Genomic DNA, 26355 nt, shown 5'->3' with positions numbered 1-26355 from the left:
TTCCATGGGACCTTGTTGAGTGGTTGTTATGGTAACGAACTCGTTTCTGTAGAATATGATATATAATATTTAAGTATCGATCATGTTTCTTCTGGAGCCTGTGGGTTTATTGTTTGTTTAGGATGCGTTTATGCTGAGATGAAGGACCCTTATTGAGTTTTCCCATTACTTGCATCATAACGCATGATGATAATATGGAGTCAGAAATGAGTGTGTGGGCGTACGTGGTACCACTGTAGTGAAGATTGTCCCTCAGGTCCTCGCCTACATAGGAACACACACTCACACTCCTCCACAAAGGAATCTGTGTTAGCGGGTTCTTTCCATCTCACTCCTACACCATCATCTACTCTTCTAGACACAACTGAAGAGTGCAAGATTAATCAGAGATGCCCGATGCCCGAAGTCCCTCTATTTTTATCCTCGCCCCGTCCTTTCCTTGTGTCTCCCCACCTCTGTTGTGATTGGTAAAGTGGTAGGTCCCTCCGGCTTGTTCGTCAGGGTGTGAGAGACACACTGTTGGCTTTCCTATTAAAAAACCCAGCGGAGGGCCGCCACCTCAGTCTCCCAGCCCTCCCTCTCAGCCTCATTTGACTATTTTGCTCTTTTATTCTCACTTTCTGTCTTTGTGTCTAACATCTGTGATTCTTCAAAGCACTGCCGAAGTAACCTGCTGTTAAACAGTGCCATCTTTCCTCCGTTCCTTTCATTTCTTTCCCCTCGTTTCATTTCCATGGCTGCCGTCTGCTGTTCCTCCTCTGTCAATCATCTCTCTCTCACGCAGTCTTTCTCCCATTTCATTAGTTTTATATAAGCTGTTTTCTCTCCCCACCCGCCCGCTGTTGTTTCATTAGTGTTGCGTACCTTTTGTGTGGCTTGTGCGCTCTAGCTCAGCAGTGATAATGTGTGAGCAAACATGAAGTTGAATAATTGAGTTCTTATGTGCAGAAGCTCTTAATGTGCATGCAGGTAAACCAACTTGCTGAAACCTAGTGGATTCATTTTCACATGTGCAGTAATGTCACAGTAAAGCAGCGCATGTTCGCTCGAAGCTTACATCTCAATAGGTTTTTATTTATTCAGGGCCAGTGGCAGAGAAAGAGACTGCTGATTGATTCAGAAAGGCTTTCATGCAGCTCTCTGGAAAAACCTCATTTTTAGAGTGAGTTTGAAGTCCTCTATTTAAGAATATAATGTCAAATGGCTCAGCTGAACCCAGTTGCACATTCTACAGTTCTTAGTCCCCGACTCCCAGACTAAATCTGCAGACGACTTTGCTGATTTTCAGGAAGAATTTGTAATATGATGTGTTAAGTGGAGCGGAGAGGACTCTTATTGCTACTGTAGCTGAAAGCATAATCTAATTTGTTATCATATTAGGACTTGCATTTATGCATTTGAAAGGAATTTTTTGTTTATTCATACACTATATATCCTTATAATATTGATTAAAGGCAACTAATATAATTGTGGCCATTAACCAATATTGTAATTATATGTTTATATATATATAAACATATATATTATTTATAATTACGGATATATTAGATTTTTAATTTCTAATTTAATTTTTATTTGAAAAACTCTGGATTTAGATTTTTTTTTATTAACTAATTAATCGCACATTTTTCTGTAATTAATCGCACCACCTAACATTAATGTTTTTAACATATTTTTATAATAATGTAATTTCACATTTAATCTCCACATTAATGTATAAACAACATAAAGACAGTATATTGGAAATATTTTATCTAACAGATATTGCCCAGAATGCATCGTTGTCTACGGTACTTTACTGTTCTAATGGAAAACCGTATGTTACTGTCAGAATTTGGCACATTTTTTACAGCATTTCTTTACAGTGTAGGAAATATTCAGAAACTGGATAAAGTTATCAAACACTTCACAGTCTTCACTTTATAAATTATAAATTAAATATAGATTAATCCTTATTAAAGCTGGAACAGTTATTCCGTCAAGCGCAGTCAGTCATTTGTTCTTTTGGTTTACATTAATAACAGACATCACAGCTCTCACTGACTGCATGTGCACACAAATCATAACATGAAAGCAAGTGTCCAAAATACAAACTGTGTGCTACACCGAAAAAAACCCCACATGCGGACAGGCTGCACTGAGAATCAGTGGATGCTCATCCCGTGCACTCACAACAGAAGACAACCATTTATCAGTTATGGCCACTGGCCAGGATATAATATGAAATATTATATGAATATATAGGATATAATATGAAAATAACTGTTGTCATATTAGTATCAGCCACAATTTTATTATCAGTGCATCCCAACTTTTCACCAAAGCAACTTGTGTTTGAGCAATTAATGCATTCCCTGCCAACCAAACCAATAACCTTGCCGTTGCTGGCACCATGTGCTAGTGAGTTACTACAGCAATGTGTTCCAATCTCAGGTAGAAGCTTATGTCAATTTAATCCTTGAATAATTTGATGTTAATTAGATATTCTTCACTGAAATGTTGTCTAGCCAGGTACATGGCCAGGTACATGAACTTAAGTTTACCTCAGGCTCTTCAAAAAACATTTTACCAAGGTGGCAAGGTGCACCAGGAACATTTCATTACGTGCTCCTCCAAGTGCTGGCTGGATGCATTGACATTGGACCCGCTTCAGTCCTGACATGCAAAGACATGCAGTGCTAGATTCACTGAATGGGTGACAAGGTGCAGGAATTACCAGATGCACCTCATCATGCATTGCCAGCAATATTACATTTCCATGCATCTCCTTTCATTCCTCTTGGCCTATGATCAGCCCGGAACTGGCCCAGCGAGTTAAGATCCATCCATAATATACTTTTTGTGTGTTTTACTTAATTACCTTTTATGGCCACAATTATTTTTGGAAAGTCATTTAAATAATTTTTATTTCTGCTACAGTTTAGAAAAAGGTCTAATTGACATCTACAAATAGTCATGCTCAATTAACTCCAAAGTTAATTTTTATTTTGCTAAAGGGCTGCTATATCAGGATTTGTAATGGTTTTTATTAAATTTTTTATTAAAAAAATAATAATAAAAAACTTGAGGCATTGGAGCCACTGGCAGCTGTCAGCACCTCATTCAGATAAATATTGCTGCTGCAGTTTGCAAGATGTCACACAGATTTATTTCCAGGATTTTGGTTTGTCACGAAAATCCATTTCTCGCACAGTGATGTCAGAGCTGTTTTTTTCACAGCCTGCGAGACGCCGTTCCCGGGCTGAAGATCTGACTGGTGCTAATCAATGCTAGCACCGCACAAAGACATCTAGCGGTAATGGGATGCAGAATATCATGTTGTGTCTGCTCGGCGCTACAGGATGGAACCGCGGTGTCAGAAATGTGCTGGAATGCCCTGCTGCTGAGCTGGAGTGTGCAAGCGTGGGTTCAGGCAGCACTTTCGCATAGCAAGCTGTCCATGAAAACGAAATCTATGTTTGTATATTGGTTTATCTGCGACCACGGGTCTGTTCTTCTCTCATGCTTCCCCAGCTTCATGCAAACATGTGTTCATGACATGTGCATCTGCAGCAAGTTGTTTGCATATGTGAGCCTATGGCACTGTACACAGGATAAAGAGAGAAACTGTGTAGGCTAAACCCATAAGGGTAAGACCAGAAACATACTTAAGGCAGGTACACGAGCGCATACTTAATTTGTTCTCTTACAAATCCTATTCTAGCAGGTGATACATTTACATTGAAATGCCTGTGCCTTAAAACTGATCTAAGTTACTGTAAGCATATTGACTGTAACTATCTACTAATATACATGTTGCTGTATTGTAAAACAAAGTATTCTAAATAGTTTTATAATTGTAATAATGCAAATAAATTGATTTGATACAATTAAGTTATGTGCATGCATATTGTTGCATTTAAATAACCTTTGACGTAATCTAATGATTACCTAAAGTAAATTTTTGGGACAAAATAGTATATATTTTTTATATTGGTCTAGCAAGGTTCGTTGTTATGGGGAGGAGGAGGCGGGAACCGGCGAACATTCAACACTTTAACAAATAAATAAACAAATACAAAAAGGAAAGTATAAGCCAGCAGCCCCTCGCGGACGACTGCTGGCCACACAAAACAGAAATAAAACACAACTTAAAATCAGGCCTGTTCCTCTCTCGATCTCCACTGTCGTCGCTCCTCCTTTTACTGTATGCTTCCGCTTCTCTGTGAGAGATACGAGACCGTCTCGCGCCGTTCTCTCACGTCCCTCGACCTCGTCCTGCTCGCCACATAGTCATTAATTGGTTGTTGGTTATAACATAAAAATAATGATTGGCTTATCGGTTTCAGCCAGAATTTTAATATATCGTATAGATACTTGTGCAGAGTACATTCTGACCTAAGAAAGCATGTACATATTTCATTTTGTGCTCTATACATTCTCTGCTCTTTTTTATTTTTATTTTTTTATTCTGCCATATTTTATTAAACCCAGAGGCTGACAGAGGGAGAAAAAGTGTAAGGGGTTGTTGAGGACAAAAAGAGGCTTGTTTTTTCTGGAGGCTATAAGTTAATAAAAGGGTTGAGATTGCGCTACCCTGCAGGAAAGAATCCTGTTTAAATGTTAATAGGACACGGACTGAATGGCTTTAAGGGTGTGTTTTGTTGTTCATGAACTCTACTCTCAAACTAACCTCATCCCTTGGTTTCGTCCACAGTGATTCCAGACTCTTTGACAGTGACGGCCACTGCTCAAACTCTCTCGAAAGTGGAGGGCGACACTCTACAGCTGAGCTGTGAGGTCACACGTCAGACATCCCAGCATACTCACGTGTCTGTGGGCTGGTACCTACGTCCTGCTGATGACCCCAATTCTGATCCACGTGATCTGGTCACTCTGTCACGGGACTTCGTTCTACGGCCGGGGGGACAGTACCGCCAACGTCTATCTTCAGGTGACCTGCGGCTAGACAAGACCAGCGCCACATCCTACCGTCTCACCATCTACAAACTGCAGCCCACAGATCAGGGAGAGTTTTACTGCGAGGCCTCTGAGTGGATCCAGGACCCAGACCGCTCCTGGTACGCCATGACCCGGACGGAGTCGGAGAAGACGTCTGTCAAAGTTCAGCCCACAGGTGAGTGTGTGAATCGTTTGGGGGGGGTCCAAGGGGTCCTTTCTGAGAGAAAAGCTCTTTCAGATCCTAATTGCTTTATACACTGAGATTGATTTAATTTAACACATTGAATAGAAGAGGTGTTGGTAAAGAAAAGCATTGTTTTCTTCTCAGAGGTGGAAAAGCACATATTTGAGCCACATTCAGTTGCTGTGGGAACATAGCTGAAAAGATAAAAAAGAAGTGCGAAGACTTTACGTGTGAAGAAATTAGACAAAGTAGACATCAAATTGAATGTGATATGAAAAAATGTTAATGTGATATGAGTCTGAGAGGGATAGAAGTATTGTATGATGCTTTCAATAGGCCTCATTCATGAAATGTGAAAGAATGTGCATATACTGTGCATAAATTCAATCTTACTGTATGTAAACTAACAAAAGAATGGTTAGTGAACAATTTACAAAAAAAAAATTCTTCCATTTGTGATTCTTGAAGAATATGGCTGTCATTTGATCAGCTGATGAAACATAAAACATTTACAGTGGACAAACAACTCTGAAATTGGACCATTACATGACCTAAGACTGAATGAATGAATGAGGCATTTATATAGTGCTTTTCATATGTACTACTGTACACCCAAAGCGCTTTAAAATCATGTCTGGGTCTCTCCTCAACCACCACCAGACTGGACAATTACCCAAAAATTTATATTTTGACATTATTTAGGCCTACTCACCCTTATGTTGTTCCAAACCTGAATGATTTTCTTTCTTTTGTTGAACACAGAGTAAATCTGAGAAAAGTTTGTGTTTTTTGTCTAAACAATGGAAGTCTGTGGTCACTAAAACGGTTGGGATATGTTCCACAAAACAAAGTCATACAGGTTTGGAATATCCCTTTAAGACATATTGAACTGGAGAGAGTGTGACATATTCAACAAACTGTACTATCCTTCACAATCTTGTTTTTGAATAATAAATATAAAGAAAATAAAGTGTTTTATATAAATTAAATATAGTGTCTGCTCTAACTAAGATGATCATTTCTTTAAAAACTTTCCTACACAGATGTGTATATTATAATTCACCCCCACTAAACAAAGCATGTCATGCTTATGGTTACCTTGCTCTGTAAAACGGGGTATGCATGACTCTGCTTTCCTGCAGAAATGCTTCAATATGCCATGTGAGCCGATCACTATCTAAAATTAAGCACATTACCAGAGTCCCTGAGCCGTGGGTTGCTGATCCTCTTAATATTTAACTCCCTGTCATAGAGGACAGAGCAGGCATTGGCTCTCACATGTCTACTCCACTCATTGATATTGTGAGTGTCATGAGGGTTATCATAGAGCCAGTCGCATCGACTCTTATGACACCAACCCGTCAGTTGAGTAATCACCAATGGCTGACATCTGCTTGATGAGCAACATTTTTAATTGGAAAAATTGTAAATTCTGTTGTCATTTACTCACCCTCATGTCATTCCAAACTCACAATGTTGTTTTTTTGGGGAGCTATCTCTTTAAGACAGTGCAACATATTCAAAATGTGTATATATAAAGTATATTTTGTGTTCCACAGAAGAAAGACATGTTATAAGGGTGATTAAATGATGACAGAACTTTCATTTCTGGATGAAATGTTTGAATTTTTGAAATACCCCACAACAAACTTGTAGCCAATCAGCTCTAGGGGGCGTGTCCAGTCTTGATGGGAGAGGAGAGAGAGTAAGCTGAGCAGGAGGGAGATTTGAAGAAAGACTTCAGAAAGAGATATGGCTGAGAGACATTACAAAAGAGAAAGCTCAGAGGAATAACACTGGGGAAAAAGTGCCTATGATCAGGCAAGAGCTCTAGGACCCGCGTTAATATTAGAAAAGCTTTCCAGTGCTGGAGAGACCTAAGCAGGAAGGCATAAAAACAGACGCTGAGGTTGCATTGTTTCTGCTCCATGTACGCATTGGTTTTGAGTGTCATGTCTGGAGCCGGTGTGCAGCTGGCGTCTAACAACGAACTATTGCTTGTATGTACAGTACTCTTATGTACTTGATTGTACTCTTGTGCTGTGTTATTTTTTTGTGCTTTTATGTCATTTGTCCGCCATCTTTGCTTTATTTTTCATGAATATTTTTGCTTTGCTTCTGCAAAGAGACACTTTGCATTGCATGTTCGTGCATTTTGGGGGTGGAGCAATGAAGGGAGGGATGTGTTTGTTTGGGTTGATTTAGAATATTAACGGTGTTCAACAACGATTTTGAGAAATTGCATACTGCACCTTTACCTATCCCTTTCAGTTGTTGTCAAATCAAATATGGCACCTTTAGACACTGTGCCAGGCTTTTGGCCATTAGAACCGATGATGTTTGATATCACTGGTCAAACCTCTTGTAACACGTCTAATAGCACCAAGTTTGATTTTCAATCAATAATGACTACATTTTGCAGCTGTCATATTATGTAAGATTATGCTTTAACACAATGTAGAGGGTGTCATTGATCTGAACTTTTTCTCTCTCCCTTTCTCCAGAATAGCTATATTTCATGGGACAGAGGCTGGGGCTGAAAAATGCCCCCCTCATCTCTGGCTTTAGTCCATTACTTTCCAATTTATTACAGAGCCGTAGCTCCATCCTGAGCATAAGAAAGCATGTAGAGCAGACATGAGCGCTGTCTCTCTCTCTGACTGACTGAACACAGGGCAGTAACTCAATCTCAAAGCACGCCGGCCCGGCGGTTTGATGAGAATGGGAGGTGACAGCTCACCTCCTCATCAAACACGCTGCGGGACGGAAGCTGCGAGTGGCATGTTAATTCAGACCTGTTATTGGTCAAGAGTCCCAGGGGTGGGCGGATTGGACGAGGAGAGGACAGGTTGTGATTTTAGGGTGTGGATGTTGGATGGCTGTCTCCCAAGGGCACCTCCACAGAGCCAGGCTGCAGATGGGGACCGAGTCTAATGCATGTGATTTGTGTGTAGGATCAGGGCGCGATGAATGCACACCAGACAAGCTCCTCGTAGAGACAGATTGGAGACTCATCCAGCTCACCTGATCATTTATTCTTGTTACATGGTCACTAAATAACTTGACTGTAAATGGAGTTTGGGTATATCAGCAAAAAAGATTTTTAATCCTCCTAATCTAAAATCTTAAAGTTAATATTTGACTCGCCATTATGTTGCTCCAAACCTTTGACTTTGTTTTGAGGACCATAAAAGAAGATATGTTGAAGAATGTTGGTAACAAAACCAACAACTGACTTCAATTGGACCAACAAAAAAGAAATTATCAAAATATCATAGGTTTAGTTTTTTTGAATAAAAGTCTGAAATACAATGTATAGCTCTCTTCCCACTGTTCCCAGTCTGCTCAGGCCATTTACTGAAACTAAGCTCTAAAGGTTATTAAGAAACCGTCCTGGTTATGATGTCACAATCGGCTTTTTAACATTCAACCACCAAATTTAATTGTTAATGCATATTCAATATTCAATACTTTGGCCGATTTGATTATTAAATTTATGGACACATTTAGCTGCAATTTGGGCAAAAAAAGGTCAATTATAAATAGTGTAGCAATGTATAAAGTCACTTTAAAATTAAGTAGCTTTCTGTTGGTCAATAGTGAATTTGCTTGACCAACTTGAACAAAATCTGCTTCTGGGACATTTCCTCCCTTGCCCAAATCTTCCATTTACATGGATTTCTTTTGAAATGACTATATTTTGTCCGTGAAATTTCACCAAGCAATGGTAAATGTGACTCCACCTTAAAAATGTTAACTACATCTGTAGTCTAGCCAATTGTAAAATGTTTTTTAATCTTAAATGTACTGTACCAAAATGCATTCCGCTTCAGAGAGAGTGAAAAATGGTCATGTAACACTAAATAACCGATGTTTTGGTGCGAGAATCCTTGACCCTGAGTGGACATCAGAGAAGACTTTTAACAGAGTTTAGAGTGGATTAGAGTGGAAGTTTCAGAATGTGGAGCCATTTACAGTAAATGGTCTTTGAAAGCATTTAGAGATAGGCCTAGTCATCTGTTGTGACTTAAGAACCTCCCGGTCAAGTGTCCCAGTTTCTAACAAACAACACTAACTAAGGACACATAATAATTTTGTGAGGTTTTTTTACAGCTCACATTTTCTTTAAAAGATCCTGGCAATTGCATACAGGATGGGTTCATTAAAAACACTGGAAACTTTATTAGAATGTTGTTTTTAATCAAATATTTAATAGATGTTCAAGGGTGAAGTCATTACGACCTGATCCTTCAGTATGCAAGCCAGGCTACACCTGACTGAGATTCCCATTAGAAATTCCAGAGAGCGTTTCAAGAGCAACACTGAGACGAGAGAAGACAGATTTGTCTGTAATCCCCTTTTCTAGCTGGCTGTGTCCAAGTCCCCTTCTAGCTAGACAAGATGCTCACTGTGTTCTGTCCTGTTAGGCACAATTGAAAGTGCACTTGTCTGTACAGGAGTGATTGGTTGGGTCTTTTTTTGTGGGATTTGAGCCAGTTTATGTATTTTCAGTTTTAGTTGACTGAATTGACTGGCCTGGGTTGGCCGGAAAAGTCTGGTTACATCTAGTAGCTGTTTTCTAGCTGGTCATTTGCTTGTACACCAGCTCGGACAAACAACAAACCAGTTACCAACTGGTCATGATGCTCAAGCTGGATTTTGGAGCACAGTGGCCGGTCAACCAGCCAATAACGAATTTGGTCCAGCTAGAAACCAGTAACCATGTTCCAAAAAAACACATTAAACTGGATTTTCCAGCAGGGGACCTCAAAGCTGGTGAAGAGAGGCACGTGATTACGCGCTCGGTCATGTGTGATTACTCTATTTTGCATATTTATGTTGACATTAGCTCAATGCACACCATATGTCATGTTCATAACATGTGTAAACGTTTGTGTGTTTTCTCTCTTCTGACTGTCAATGTGTTTATTGCTCTGGTGAACTGTGGGGGAAAAACAGAAGTTGTGCGGTAAGCATTAATAGGACATCAGACGGCTCATTGAAGCACATACTACAGCAGATCGATGGACTCATTTTGTGACGAAGCTTTTGGCAGCGAATCCCATACAGCAGCTTGTTCCTACAGCCCCCTTCCAGCTACCACAGTTATTACCGCTCCGTCGCAACACAATTGTCTCTTTCTCTCTCTCTCTCTCTCTCTCTCTCCAGTTAGCTGTCATACAAATCTATTGTGCATACTAAATTCAAATCTAATGGCATCATTCATGCTGTGAACCCTCAATCCTGACATTTCCTTCCTATTCTAAATTCTTTATTCATGTGACTTTGAGAGTATCCCTCTCCTTATGAATGCCACATTTGTCCACAGTCATCTTATTGTACTGTACTTGACTATAACAAAGCTGTAAAAGGAGGTAGAACGTCTTCATAATTCGATTCTAATAAGTTGCCAACCCCTGAGGTCTTGGGTTCTGGGAACATACTTTACTTTGTGCGACTTTCGTACAAAGCACTTTTGTACTTCTGTCTGTCAATCATCTCTTTCAGGGCACATCACATGGAGGAGAAATTATGAAGTATAACTAGTGTACTCTTGCTGTCTGTGAGCTCTCGAGCAAGCTAAAAACATCACTGCAAACTGGGATTATTTTTACAATTACTTGCTGAATAATTCAAGATTTATTTTTTTAAAGCGGAAATGTTTTTTGTTTTTTATCTCTTTTTTTTTCAGTACCATCTCCCTTACATTTTTTGGCTTTGATTACATAGTACAGTGGGTCCTTGATCAATGAACGCCCTTGATGATTGATGCATGACTGCTTCTCATATGCGCGAAATGCACGTACATTAAGGTTGGGCAAGATAGTTAAATATTTTCCAGCCTTTTTTCAATGCTTATATATTTATATGCAATTTATTTTTTATCTATGAAATAATTACAGTACTGTTCGAAAGTTTGGCTTCAGTGAGATTTTTTTATGTTTTATGCTCACCAGAGTGCAATTATTTTATTCAAAAATACAGTAAAAGCAGTGTTTTCTACTTTGATATATTTTTTTAAATATATTTTTTCCTGTTCAAAGCATTCTATCATTCGGATATATATTTTTTTATTGTTATCAATGTTAAAAATGTTTGTGCAGCGCTTTTTAATACTTATTTTAGAAAGTTTAAAAGAATAGTATGTATTTGAAATATACATTTTCAAACATTTTAAATGTATTTACTGTTACTTTTGATAATAATAATGCATTGCTGAATTAAATTATTCATATTCATATTTTAATTTATTTTTTAATTTAATTTTAGAGTATTTTTTGAGTCATGACACAAACAAATTGTTAAATCTGAGAGTTATAAATAGATTATTTGAAACAAACCTGAAGTAAGGAATAATTGATGATGGGCCTTTGAATTATTCGAGAAATAATGCACACCCGAGGTGGTAGCTAATGCCGTTACACCTCGGGTGTGCAACGGCCCGGAGTCAATTAATCCACTTGTACTACGGTTATACCACACCTCAAAACATTCTTCAGATGTTGTATTTCAAGAGATTTGTCAGGATCTTGTCCTTAAAATGCTCTTGTGTGTAGGACTAATTTCTTACACATCTGATCCCAAGCCTCCGTTGCTATTTACAAAACGTCATTTTAGAGCTAGTAACAGAGACTTGAGCCACTGATAGCAGCCTAATGCAGTTATGAGAGAGAGAGAGAGAGAGAGAGAGAGAGAGAGAGAGAGAGAGAGAGAGAGAGAGAGAGAGAGATAGAGAGATTAAGAGTGTGTAAATTACCTGAGTCTGTGCGTCCCTCAACAGTGTTCAGCAGCAGCGTTTTTATTATTAGCGAAACTAAGTTTATCTGCTCCAAGAACAGAGCCGTTATTACATTGCTAGTGAGAAATGTCATGTAGCTTTTAAGTTGTTATTTAATAATTTAACTTTACATTAAAATCCTTGCAAATGTTGCTTCATTCACTATTTAATGTGAATATTCAGTGCATAACCCAACCCTAATTTATGCCCATTGATTGCCACCCTTTTAATCCAAAATGTACTAGGACTGATAATAGATGTAAAAAGTAGGAGTTTAGAATATTTATTGATATTGAATGTGCTGATTAGCAATTGATGCTTATTATGAAAGACTGATCTGGCCATGAAGAAAAAATCTGTCAAATAGCAGTCATCTCACAAACACAGACATCATTTAGATTTGGATGACCTCTCTTCCACAACAGACTGATTTAGAATAGAGGGGTATATGTATTCGCCTAATGTATCCTGTTGATTTTTCCATTCGTTTCCATGTGCAGCTCTTCATCTCCACTGCTAATTAATCTGTCTGAAGCGTGCTGATTTAGTCCTAATACGCAGACCGGCTCCGTTCAGGCGGGCAGTAATGTCCTAATGGAGCATCACGCTGCTTGAGTACCACAGGAGAAAAGGAAAAACAGCCACTGGCCTTTGTTTCCCTGTGATCTGTGAATTCCTCTTTTAGCACAGGCCTGTTTACTGTGCTGTTATTTTGGAGAGCAGTGCACAGCATGAAGCGCAAATAATGACTGCATGTAAAAACACACATCATCATCCCCCCTTGTACATTTCCTGAGTCCTGTCTCTGTGTCAGTGCCATGCACTTATGTAGTTAGTGTTTCTCAGGAAGTGTGTTGTAGTAATTAGAGCCCAGGGGCAATCACCTCTGAAGAAGCCAAATGAAGTGAAGAAAGTGCTTTACTGATGAGGCGCGCAAACTGCATATCATAAGAAAATTAGTCCTATAAATGAGGACTCGTTTGTGTTTGAAGTTAGTCTAATGTGGACTGTTTTGCCAAGGCTAAATCATCTTTTCTCTCTCTTTCTCTCGCAGATCGGGACTTTAGTATCCAGGTGAACACCGAGCGCCGGGCCTACACGGCTGGTGAGCCGCTGGAGCTCCGCTGCACCATTGACGCTCAGAATGTTCCAGAGCGCTTCTTCTCGGTGTCGTGGGTCTTCAGCAGCTCACCCGTAGCCGTGATCGGGCCCAGCGCCGTGCCCGTACTAGGACCCAACTATGTGGAGCGAGAAGCGTCCGGCCTCCTGACCGTACGCAAAGAGAGCCCCTCCATCCACCTGCTCAAGTTGCAGCGGCTACTGCCGGAGGATTCTGGGAAATACATCTGCAGAGTAACGGAGCGGGAAAAGACCCCCACTGGAGATTTCATTGACCGCAGCAAGCGGTCCCGTAACGTTCAGATCACTGTAACCCCTCTGAGTGAGTATCACAGTTCTTTATCGGCCCTCTGTTTCTGACTGGCCCCTAGAGTAGTAGGCTGATACCTCTCAACAGCTCGCTTATTAATTGGAATTATGAACCTTTCGGCCTCACTTCTGATGTCCATCACCTTAAGTGGAGTATTCTGATCTAGTTTAGCTTATAAGCTAGCAGTTTAAAAGAAGTAGAGAGTTCAGAAATGTATTTAGTTATATCGTGGAGGCAAACTGCCATTAAAGTTCTACTTATTCTTGCTGATCATTTGTAAAGTATACACTCAGTATCACCCAATATTGTATCTGCTGTTTTTTTAGTTCTTGTGCCAGGTGCTCTCTCATAGTGCACAGACTCCCACTGTTGGAAGTACTAAGTGAATGGGAGGAAAAATAACAGTGGCGTAAAAGTAGTTTAGCTGTTTTCAAAATAGCAAAACTTTTCCTGTAAGGAATGTGTGTGACTGAATTCTAGATCAGTTTTTGTCACGTGTGTGTTTACCAACAGAATATATACAGTGTTGGGGGAAACGCATTACAAATAACTTGAGTTATGTAATCAGATTACTTTTTCAAGTAACTAGTAAAGTAATGCATTTCTTTTAACAAAATACCTCAGTTACTTTTTCAAATAAGTAGCGCAACTTACTTTGTTTTCTCATTTATTGACTGACAGCTCTCCTGTCCCATTGTTAAGAAAAGTGCAGAGGCGTTGTGGGTAAACATGCTGGTTATTGTAGTTCTAGACTAAATGTGAGTGTGCATTTACTCATCTCACTTGCACAAAAAAAGATTCCGTATTCCTCAAAATAAATAAAATCAGTCAAATGTAAAATCAGACTATGCAAACCTCCAATAATTAAATATGTTAAATAAAACAAATATTTTATGCATTTAATCTCAGTTTATTGACCAATGTACTTGCGGCTTAGGCAAAAATGACTTTATATTTTTCGTTTTTATTGGTGTTAAACTTTTTTTCTCCTGCGTCCTATTCGTCCGTTATCCAGAATTGCAGCAGAGCTAAAAGGTTTTTTTGAGCGGCGCACTCTACTGTACAGGAGGGAATTTGTACTTCTTTCAACCTGAGGCTCATTATTTGACTTTTGGTGTGAAAGGGTCTTTACATTTGCCCAAAAATAGCACTTTTTTGTTATAAAACGCCCAGACAAGGTGAGAAAATGTAACGCAAATGTAATGTAACGCATTACTTTTCTTAAAAACTAACTAAGTAACGCAATTAGATACTTAAGGGAGTAACGCAATATTGTAATGCATCACTTTTCAAAGTAACTTTCCCCAACACTGTATATATATATATATATATATATATATATATATATATATATACACCAACAGAATATATATATATATATTTCAAATATATATAAAATTCAGCTTTGCCATCACAGGAATAATAAAATGGAAAATGGCTATTTTAAATTGTAATAAAACTTCACAATAATCCTGTTTTTACATAATTTTTGATAGAATAAATGCAACATTTGAAATATGAACAGTAGTGTAAATGTTACTCCGATTGTTAAAAACATCTATCATCTGATGATCATGCTATTTATTTAATAAGACGATGCCCATTTAAATACCTTCAAAATAGTTCCGTTTGAAAGGGTAGCTTTACTGTTGTTTACAGTATATACTAAGCTGCACTTTCAGAGTAGCTGCCCTGACACTGGTGGTGTGCTTGTGAGTGGATAATACAGGACTGTGTAAAATTGTTTAATGCACATCTTTTTTTCCACAACTCGTTTTGTGGAGTCCTGAAAGCCCTTGAAATAGCATTGCATTTCAAACTAGAGCTACTCGAAAAACCAAGTCTAACAAGCATGAAATGATGGTGGGAATACCGTCGCCATCAGCACAGCCTTGATAGATCCCTAAGGTGGATGTGACTGTCCCCAGGCAAAGAAACCACAACTGGGCTCACGGAGTTGATGAGAGCTAGATGGGGGAGAGGAGGTTAATCAAAGAGGTTAGGAGGAATACATCTGTTCTGCTTGGACCTTGGCCACCCGATTCAGCCCCTTTCAGCAACGGTCCTATCAGATTCTATAGGTTGAGGGAAATCACTCCTTCTGTTGTCATAGCTTCTTCCTGGTACATAACGGCTACCGTAGTTGCAACACGCATTTGAAAATGCGAGGCGCTAGAGAGCACTATTCGTTTGAATGCAAAATACAATTTCACCGATAGATGGGAGAAATTCCTACACAGTGTACCTTTTAAAACATATTAAAAACATAGACATATAAACAACATTTAAAAGCTTAATTTTCACCATGGGACTTGGAAATGTAAATTATGTCATCATTTATTAGCCTTAACATTGTTCCAAACATGTATGACTTTATTTTTTCTGTGGAACATAAAAGAAAGACGTCTTTGTGTTTTTTGTCTATACAATGAAAGTCAATGGGGTCCAATGTTGTTGTTTTAGACCTCATGGACTTTCATCGTATGGACAAAAACATTATTTGAAATATCATCTTTCATCTTTCACAGAAAACAAAATCATACAGGTTTGGAGCAACATAAAGGTAAATTGACACAATTGTCATTTTTGTTGAACAGGCCTGTTTACATCCAGGATGATGACTATAACAAGCGTTTTAAAAAAAGCAGTGTCCACACCACAACTATAATAACTGCACAGAGAAACAATATTGTTATAATCACTTTCAGAACTATTTTTTCCTGCTAATGAACAAAAAAAACATTGACAAACGATCAAAATCCACTAGTTTAAAGAGCTCGAGCATTTAAAGTGACAGATGACAACTGCATAACGTGCTTTTAATAAACAATGTTATCATCTGTTGGTTTGGATGCTAATATAGTTATCACTATTGTCTTTGGTGTGAATTGGCCTGTAGAAAAAGGGAAAAGACCCTTGGAAAGGTTGAAATTATTACAGCTTTCTTTTTTTCTTTTTCTCTGTTCTTTTTTTCTTTTCTTTTTTTTCTTCCTTTTTTTCTTTCCCCTTGTAGAAGACCATGTGCAATATTTGCAGGGTTATTAGAACAGTAGATTGATAGCTACAGCATCTCTCTCTCTCTCTCTCTCTCTCTCAAGGCTGATCAAGATCAAGGCCACACCAACTATCTAAGTAGGTCTTTCAGACAACATGCGAGACTAGGTTGGGCGACGGCACATACACTGTACTCCAGCTGATCATTGTGTAAACTTCTATTTCATGTCCTCTGAGAAAAGGAGCACATTAGCAATTGAAGAGGTTTCATCCCCAGATGTTTCGCTTTTGTTATGCATGAATTCAAAGCCTCTTGTGTTCCTTACCCGATTGGTCATGGCGGTTTTCTTCTCAAGAAGTTCTGCTACAGCCTCTTTCTGAAGGGAGGCTCGGGTGACCCATGGGAAGGGTGCAAACTTTGTCTCTTTAAAGTCCTATTTTTTGTTTTATCACACACTGCTTTTATAGGGATGTGGTGGTGTGAAATCCCTGTCGAGATGTCTACGAAGGCTTTGATCTACACTCATACTTACAGTACAAGATCTCTCAGGCTCTAGACCTCTTGATGAGAAAACTACCCTAAAAGTCCTGCTAGTCTGAGGCCTTGCCTGCTGTAGAGCGTGACAGAAAGATGCGGTATAAACCTTTCATACCTAACATGAGCTCAAAGGTTGTCAAATTGTTTTATGTTCTGTAGAAGCCACTTTCAACTTCAATCAAAAAGAATTCTTTAAATTAAAGAGATGCAGCCCAATAGACTTAAGCCCACTCCCATAAACCATTGCAGATTTATTCTTACTGTACTCTTAATCAGCTTGGCATCACATAAATAAATTACAGTTTAAATATAAATAGAGTTTAACTGTTTACTATACTTTTTTCTGACTTAATTTTTTATTATTACTTTGAATCTAGTCTGGTAGTTGTGTGATTCATCTGGGTGGCTAGGTCATGTCGTACATCTTTTTAGAATGAATGTGAAGAAAATGAATGAAAAAATACACTGTCCAGTAGAACTCAAAGGAACCTGTTGGTGAGCTGGAACTGTGTGTTTCTGCTTCATGTATTATCAGCATCCATTTGCAGTGTGTTTTCTGACTCACTGACTCACAACTATAGAGACAGTATAAGATGAGAAAACAGCGTGGTAAATTATTGAGAGAAACTGAAGTGCTGACCTTTCGGGTAGAATGAACGTGTTGCCTCATTAGTAAAGGAATCACCTCATCATATTGCTCTAGAATGTGCATTAGCTTGACCAGCCTGCAATTGAGCTAAAGAAACTAAGCGGATGATACAAATGTATTGCTAATTGGATGTGTTAATTAAATGTATCGGTAAACTGCTTTCTTCATTCAAGTAGATAGGGGTTGTTCACCTATAATGCATACACAGAAAATGGTGTTCTTGTGTACTTTCCCTGTGGTCAAAATCAAGTTTTTAATTTTGCTTATGTGCTCTATGTGGTGTTTTAATATACTTTAAGACAAACCATATGCAAACGAGCAAACCATATTAACTCCTTAAAACTGCAGTGAACCAAACTGTGAAAACTGCAGTTTGAAACCGCCCCTGTTTCCTATACCGTCACAAACATGCAACTAATCCCATCAACGTGCGGGGCAGGGTTTTTCCTATCATTCTATCATGCTCTGTGGGAATTTTAACACAGTGAGCACAAGATACCTTTAAAAAGGGACAGAAAAAATTGGGTAGATATAGCAATTTAGCGGGTGAATAATGTATATGATGTTATGATGAAGTATATGTCTTTATGTTTGTAGCATTTCTAAGGATGCTGATTTTTAGAAGGCAATTGTCTGGCTGATGGTGAACGGGAACATGGATTGTGTAACATTAGCAATATAAGCTGTTTGATAACAGTCAAGCCAAAGGGTAATCAAATTAATTACCGTTATCCGACGTTCTAGAGAGCAATACATAAAATGCGTTGAAATATGTCATTTTGATTTGTAAAGATGAGTTTTAAGGGATACAATTATTGAGTGCAGTGCAGGAGGACTTTAAAAGTACTTTCAATTTTCACCCAATGAGAATTTGTGGAGTTTCTTGTACAGCTTGTCATGAGTAATTCACTCATACATCATGTAAATTTACTCTACAATTATCATGATAAACTAGCACTAGTGTCATGTTTCCAAAGAACAATGTCTAATTTCCACTCTTGTTTGTCTGTCTCTCATAGGAAGCAACATCACTGTGTCGTTATCCAGTAACTCTTCAGAGATTATGGAGGGGGAGACCATACAGCTGACCTGCGTTGTTAGCAACACCCTGGGTCCCCTGTCAGTGATGTGGCAGTGGACGGATAAGGAGGACGCGGGTCCTGCCGTGAACGTGGCTTCTGTGGATCGTGAGGGCACGGTCACTCCTGGGCCCACTTTTAGGGAGCGCAGCAGCTATGGAGAGGTTCGGGTGGAGCGGGTTCGGCCCGACACATTCACCCTGTTCCTGTATAATGCCTTCCCCACAGATGAGGGCCAGTACAAATGCAGCGCCACCGAGTGGTCACAGAGTGGAACTGCACCTGACTGGATTTGGCAGCAGATTGGAGAAGAATCCGCCATCAAGACCACTACAGTAAAATCAGTTGGTAAGACCACATACACAGTTTGAGGGGAAAGAAAGGTGTGTGTGTGTGTGTGTGTGTGTGTGTGTGTGTGTGTGTGTGTGTCTTGGGGTCTGTAAGATATTTTTTCAGCAAGATATTAATTCAATCAGACTTTCAAAAGACTTTGAAGACATTTAGGCACGGATATACTAAACAGGGCAAATTAGCGTGAGCGCAATTCCAAAAAAGCGCCGATGGGAGTGGAAAGTTCTGCACATGATCTACTGACGACGCACAAATTAAAGAACACAGACGCAGCTGGATCAATTCTAGACATGCTTAGAAATGCTTATTATTTAATGCTTAGAAATGCAATAAGACATGCTTTTTTGGTCGGTAAATAATGGCGCAAGTACCAGTAAATTGATGAGTGCAAACCTTAGTAAATAACCATGCATGAATCATTTAAATATTCTCCTCCCATAAATTGTGTGTGTCTGAAAGGGAAACTCCTACAAATGCATATGCAATAAGGTCAGCCGCAAAAATAACCCTGTCCACATCTTTTCAGCGCTAATTTTTCACTGCGTGTCTTCAGTAAATAAATCCTGACAGTTATTTTTTAAGGCCAAAAGAGGGTTTGCGCTGATGTAAGCTATTAGTAAATCTGGCCCATATAATGTTGCAAAAGATTTCTATTTCAAATAAATGCTGAGACTTTCTTTCATCAAAGAAACCAGAAAAATATATATATCACAGTTTCCACAATACACACCAGGCAGGGGACAAATCCTTCATATAAAGTAAATTCCTGACACCGTATTTGCATATATAGTATATTTGTACTCATGCAGTGTATTTTTACTGTCAGCAACACGTCATATTTATGACATCATAAATATTCTATTGTTTTCTGCTTAATACACACAAGCATATGCAAACTCACACTTGAGCTCACACAGTGACAGGAAAATGTACTCACTCAAGTAGAGTAAGTGAATGTTGAAGTGGCATGTGCGCTGTAAAGCTGGATCCTCTATATGAAGTCAATCGCTCAGTCATGATCATGCTTACATACTGTAGCATCATATTCATGTAGCGCAGTGGGACACGCTGTCTGTCAGCTTTCCATCACAATCAATAGCCGTGACTTCCCAGTCTGCACTTTAACTGTGTGTGTAATGAGAACACACACACACGCACATGCTTGCACATGGCAGAAAACAAAAACATGACTGAATAGCAAGCTGGCAGATGCTCTAAATAAACACATTGTGTGACAGCGTGTGTTGCGTGACAATGAGTGGTTTTTAGAAAAGATACTTGATCCGTTCTTGATAACATACAATATGTCTTCTGCTTTGAATGTGAAGTGTGTAACTTTTTTATACTTCAAATACTTCTATTCCAACTTGGTTTGAAGAAACATCTGTAAGTCAGTAATTTATAGTCTTTCTCTAGAAAGCAGTAAAACGTAGCTCTTTTTTTTAGCATAGCAATTTCTAATGGTGTGTATTCGTTTATTTATATATATATTACTTTTAATAATAATAATAATAATAAATTGTTACATTTATAAAGCGCTTTTTCTGGGACCTCAAAGCGCTTTACATTTGGAAGGGGGGAATCTCCTCAACCAACACCAATGTGCAGCATCCACCTGGATGATGCGACGGCAGCCATATTGCACCAGAACGCTCACCACACACCAGCTTACTGGTGGAGAGGAGACGTAATGAAGCCAATCAGTATATGGGGATGATTAGGAGGCCATGATGGACAGAGGCTAAGGGGCAACTTTGGTTTAACGCGTTGAGGTAGCCTAGTGCTTTTTGTCTCTCTCTGCTATTATAGTTTTTCAAGATGGCGGAACGACATGGAAGCCTTGGTGGAGTTACCTCTCTCCCATGTAAATAAAGATAAAAAATTATTCACCTACGAGGATAATTGTACACCATTGAGGACATATTTATGAATAAAGACATTGATTTTAGCTAATAACACACTTTAAAAACTACACAGTGTACCTTTAAATAAAAATGTATAATTTATAATTTGGGATGTGGTTCCATGTACAGTACAGTATGTGGTAATCACAAAGGATTGGGAAAGTCATTTGTCGAAGCTTTAAGTTTGGGAATATTATCCAGCATCCAGTCTTAATGTTTTCTGCGTATCGAAGCTTTGATGAGATGACAAAGACACATCTTTTTTATTTGATTTATTCCTCTTAATTATTTATATCTATTCTCCTCCTCTGCGATTGACATTGATCATTTTTACTTCCTCTGCTGTCTGGATCAGCTTTGTTGAAGTGTTTCATCAGCTCTGCTTTTGATTTTAAGCTCAAAGAGTAGCAGTGTGATGCTCTTCATGTCAACTGCTTTGCCTTTACAGAGTAAAGTACAGACTTCTCCAAGTGTGATGCAGCAGGAGTCACTTTGTTTGAGTATGATGTGCACGTGATCATGTGATAGTCACTCTTATGTGTCCGTGTGGCTTAGACAGTGTATGTGTCCTTTGCTCCTGCCTTTTGACAGGTGTGTTGGTGGTGGTGGTGAGTAAAAATAGCAGTGTTGTGTTTTCCAGCATTGACTCTGGGTGACTGTATGGATGAATGATCAGGACGGGGTGTGAAGCAGGGCCCAGTTTATGGAGTTATTCTGCTGAGAGTGTCTTAACATGCTCATTAGTGTCTGGCAGTGGTATGGGTGCTGACTGGCTGCAGGCCACCATGTAGTGGTGGAATCGTTTGGCTGGGTTACACATGACACCCAGAGGTGAGCCCAGACACACATTCTGCCACAATTTACTTTTTTTTTTTATTGCTATGAAAGCAGTTAGAGCTCCCAGCATGCTAATTGGATGACGGATAAATATACATTTTTAGGTTTAATGGTACATCTGTCCGTGAGTACACTATTTTAGATGATTAGGTGAGATATTTGTGAGAAACTTTTTCTTTACTTTTGGTGATTTGAATAACAAACAAACAAACTCTGCCCGCTTTAAGTCTCTGAGGGAATAGCTGTGTTTGAGAGTGTGGTCTACCTGTATTGTCTTCCTAAAATATAAAATGCAGATGTCTATTTTCATGTCCACTACCATTCAAAAGTTTGGGGTTAAAGAGACGATCACACTACAATCTTCATTCCATTGACTTCCATTCGTACACATGCAAATGTAAGAGACGGGTGAACCGAAGGTGAACTCTGACCTGCGAATTCACGTAAATACATGTGACCAATAGAAGAAGAATAGGTTATTGCGTGATCTCTTAGCTGAATTAAAAGAATGCAAACTTTAAATCTGCAGGAATGCAGCATTGCAGTAAAGTGGAGTAAGTTGGATATTTTTATATTTCAGGTGTATTATTTGTTGAATTATGTTTTTTTTTTTAAAGATGCCATGGACTGTGCAACTGTGCGTCATAATACGCAGTGTAGTTGTAGTGTCTGCTCAAATTCCATGTCTTCAAAGCGCTGTTTTTATTTTTTAAAGAAATTAATACTTTTATTCAAGAATGATGAGTTAAATTGATCAAAAGTGACAGTTAAGACATTTATAAATTTACAAACGTTTTCTATTTGAAATAAATACTGTTCTTTTGAAGTTTCTATTCATCAAAGAATCCTTTTAGTAAAAAATGAGTAAAAATAGTGAGCAGTGCCACTGTTTTTAACACTGATAATTCTTTCTTAAGCACGCCATTAGCATATTATAACTATTTCTGAAGGAATGTGTCACTGAAGACTGAAAATTCAGCTTTGCTTTCATATAAATAATACTTTTATTTAGAAATGTAATAATTTCTTCAGAATATTCCTATTTTTACTGTATCACATTTATGTAAATGCAACCTTGATGAGCATGAGAGACTTCTTAAAAATAAAAAATTAAACGTTTTAAAAATGTACCCGGACCCTATAAGTTTCACGTCCATCCTGATGGCTTGTGGAATGGACCGCAGATTTCCTTTGCTTTCATGCGTTTTCTGAAAGGTTTATTACCTTATTATGAACCATACAATTTAACTAATAATACTCGTTTACAGAAAGGAAGAATTTGGATTAGATATCCGTTATAAACAGTTTAACAGCAAAGAGAAGAAACCGCAGTAACAGCCAGTTGTAGAGGGCCGATTCTTGACGTGAAAAGGCATCCAGAGGCCGACTGAAGCCTGCCCTTGTGTCAGGCTACTAGATTTGAAATCTCTATTCCCACTGTGCGTGAGGGTGGGTGTACGCCACATGTTTTTTCTGAGCATGCCTGTGCGTCTGGAATAATCAAACACAATACAGCTCTGTCTGCCTGGGCTCGCTCCTCTCAGACGGCAGCTCATGCTGCCCTTTTCCCCACTTCTTCAGGTGTCGTGATTGTTCCTGTGATCATTGATTAGTTATTAAAACTGTGTGCAGTGGATCACACAAAGTAACAGTGGGAAAAATGTGGGAATTTGAGAAAGGTTGTGTATATGTGAAAGCTGTTGTGTTAGTGTTTCCATAAAGAATCACTCTCAGCATGTGTCCAATAGCCCTGCACTCTAGAGAAGATGGCATTGATCATGGTTCCCTGCTGTCTGCAGTCAAACACTGGATGGATAGGAAGCCGTTTCTAAACATGTGTTTACTGTACAAGACAAGAGACTAAAGCACTGGAATCCATCAAAACATGAAACGCATGCCTTTAAAATGCCTTCTTCTCTTATCAATCTTCATAAACGTCCTATCATTCTTTGGAGATCTGTGAGTCACACATGCTCAAAGCCTGTCCTATATTTTTCAGAATCTCCTCTGTTCATTTCTCTCTCTTCTTTCCACGTCTAATCATCCAATAAACTTTGTTGTTTTCGTTTGTGCTATTTTAGTAGTAAATGTCAATGTTTTAAAGGATGTCTGTTGACTTTGACTCGCCCCCTCATGTTGTGCCAAACATGTATGACTTTATTTGTTCTGCGGAATATAAAATAATATTTTGAGGAATGTAACCAAAGTTTTGTTGACCTTTGATTTCCTTTTGTATGGACATAAACATTTCTCAAATTTTCTTCAGATTTTCTCCTTTTACGTTCCATAGAAGAAATAAAGTCATACTGATTTGGAACGACATGATGGGTGAAAAAAAGATGGGTGAACTTTCCCTTTAAAAATATAATAGTGTAAATGTTTGTTTAGGCACTATTTCTCCTTATGCTTATCTGAAAATGAGTACGCTCAAACAAGTAGGTGCTTACGTGAGGTAATGACAGAGAAAACTAGCTTCATCTGGAGTTATTTCAGTCCATTAAATAACAATCTAGCTAAACGTGATGTATTAGGCTATAGGTTAATGAGTTTTTGTATTATTTGATATAACAATCATTACCCATTTTATTGCCAGAAATCACAAAATCTCTCCATTGGTGTTAGGATCAATAATGCCATTAATGACACTTGGCATCAGATCTGAAAGAATATAAGTGGTATCGCCCATCCCTAGTGACTGAAAGTGAGTTAGTTGACTTGTGATTGATTCATTGTTTAATTTGGTGAAGGATTCCTTAGATTTATTCAAACGTTTGAGTTTGTGCGTTTCCTGAATTGGATCACGCAAGTCTTGCTTAATGTTTGTTTTTTTAGTGCAGCTAAGACAACACGATATAAAGATGTGTTTTCTTGGCATTATTTCATAGTACACAATCTTTTTATCTGATCACATTCAATTCTGACTTCAATCTCACAACTCAGGGAAAATATGATTACTTTTGCTATAGCACAGTAGTTTTAGCTGCTGAATGACTTTGCAGAAAACACTGTTATAAATCCACCAATAATCCTCGTTTGAGACATTTTTTTCCAATATCTGAGCAAAACTGAGCTCATTAAATGTAAAAAAAAAAGAGAATCCAGCAGCCTACTACATTTTTTCTTTCTTGCAGGATTAGTTTGCATGTGCTCAATAAACAGGGGATGTGTGTGTAATCTCCTTTTGGCTGCGTTCCTCGGTTGCTGCCCGCAGGATTGAGTTGGCGTGCTACAGGTCACCTTGTCCAAATTTTATCAAAATAACGCAGAGTAGATTAACTCTACTGATCTCAAGCTTTCCTCCCAAACAGAACAAACTCCTGCTAGCCTTTCTCAGCCCAGTGAACGTCTGAACTTTGGGATTTCTCCCAGGAAGTCTTTGAGGCTTATTAGCATGCAGACAGAGTAGTCTGATAATGTAAACATCTAACTTTACTGCCCCGTTCCTTTAATAGTTTGCATAATTGAAGGACATAGAGGCTCACCAAATGAAATTTACTTCCTTAACTTTGCCAGAGCCCTGTGGTACTGCTAAGATCTGGGCAAAGCTTGTGCCCAGCAGGTTTTGCGTTAACCTGCCCTCTGTTACAGCCCAGCAGCGTGGCATCATTCGGGCACTGGCAGGTAGGCTGGGAATGGATCTGGCCGTCTCCGGCTCCGTATGGCCTCCAGCTGCTGTCATTCGTATCAAGCGCAAACACTCAGAAGTGGCCAAATGATGCTTTACCCTTCCACAGGGAAAACTATTTAAGTTCCGGAAATCTCATGCAGCAATTTCCATTTGCCTCTTCAAATGGAAAGACAAAACATTCCCTTGTAATGAGTTTATTTTTCCTAAGATATTGTGTAGTATGAGCAATGCAGTAGCAATACGCCAGGGAATAATCTTGTTGTCTATATGCCCATTAGTAGATTCAGAGACTCAGTAAATTCACAATTAAGTCACCCGCAGTTCTCTCATCGTGTTTACTTGTGTGACAGGCTTGGGTCTTGGGTCTGAACCTCAGTTTTTACTGTCAAACAAAAATAGATGATCCACTGGAGAGAATAAGTACTTAAACAGAATGACAATCATATTGCAGTGGAATATATATAAAAAAACAAGCATTGTAGCAATGCACACACTTTTATCTTTATTATTATCCAATATTTCTTTTTGTTGTTGTTGTTTTTTAAGAAAGCATCACGTTAGGGAATTATGCTATATGCCCAAAATCCTACATCATAGTAAATTAATCAATTTATTCATTTGTTTAATTTATTTATTGTCAATTCAGTTAAAACTGGTCTGTAAATGTAATTACAGATGTATGATGGTGATAATAACAATAATATTAATAATAATTATTATTATTATTATAAGATCAAGATGATTTGTCATACATAGTGTATTATATACTGTGCTACTTAATACTGTAGAAGTACCCAAACTTTTCATACCGAAGGCCAAAAATCTAAATTGATTGAGGTCCGTGGGCCGAAAGTAAAAGTTGCATTATATCAAACTGTTAAATTAAATTTAAAGTGGTTAACATTGGTTCCCCTTATTTATGATTTCATCATTTGAAAACATTAAGCAATCTGCTTAACTAATCCAGTTTTATTTCCAGTTTTATAGTACAATGAAACTTTATTGCTGTTTTTAATTGTTTTAGTTACTTTTTAAACTCAAAC

The 26355-nt window shown here is 38.4% G+C and overlaps 1 protein-coding gene across 1 annotated transcript in view; it reads left to right on the top strand.

The window, feature by feature from the left end:
• The window catches only part of igsf3 (immunoglobulin superfamily, member 3), a 153181-nt gene that overhangs the window by 91900 nt on the left and 34926 nt on the right, over positions 1 to 26355 (top strand). The window contains exons 3-5 of the mRNA XM_079617521.1: positions 4697 to 5116; positions 12958 to 13344; positions 18533 to 18940. Of these exons, the coding sequence (XP_079473647.1) occupies positions 4697 to 5116; positions 12958 to 13344; positions 18533 to 18940 (1215 nt within the window). The remainder of the gene's footprint in view (positions 1 to 4696; positions 5117 to 12957; positions 13345 to 18532; positions 18941 to 26355) is intronic.

The sequence above is a fragment of the Phoxinus phoxinus genome (genome assembly GCF_949152265.1).
Source record: "Phoxinus phoxinus genome assembly, chromosome: 7".
NCBI lineage: Eukaryota > Metazoa > Chordata > Actinopteri > Cypriniformes > Leuciscidae > Phoxinus > Phoxinus phoxinus.
This window is presented reverse-complemented; position numbering and strand designations above follow the sequence as displayed.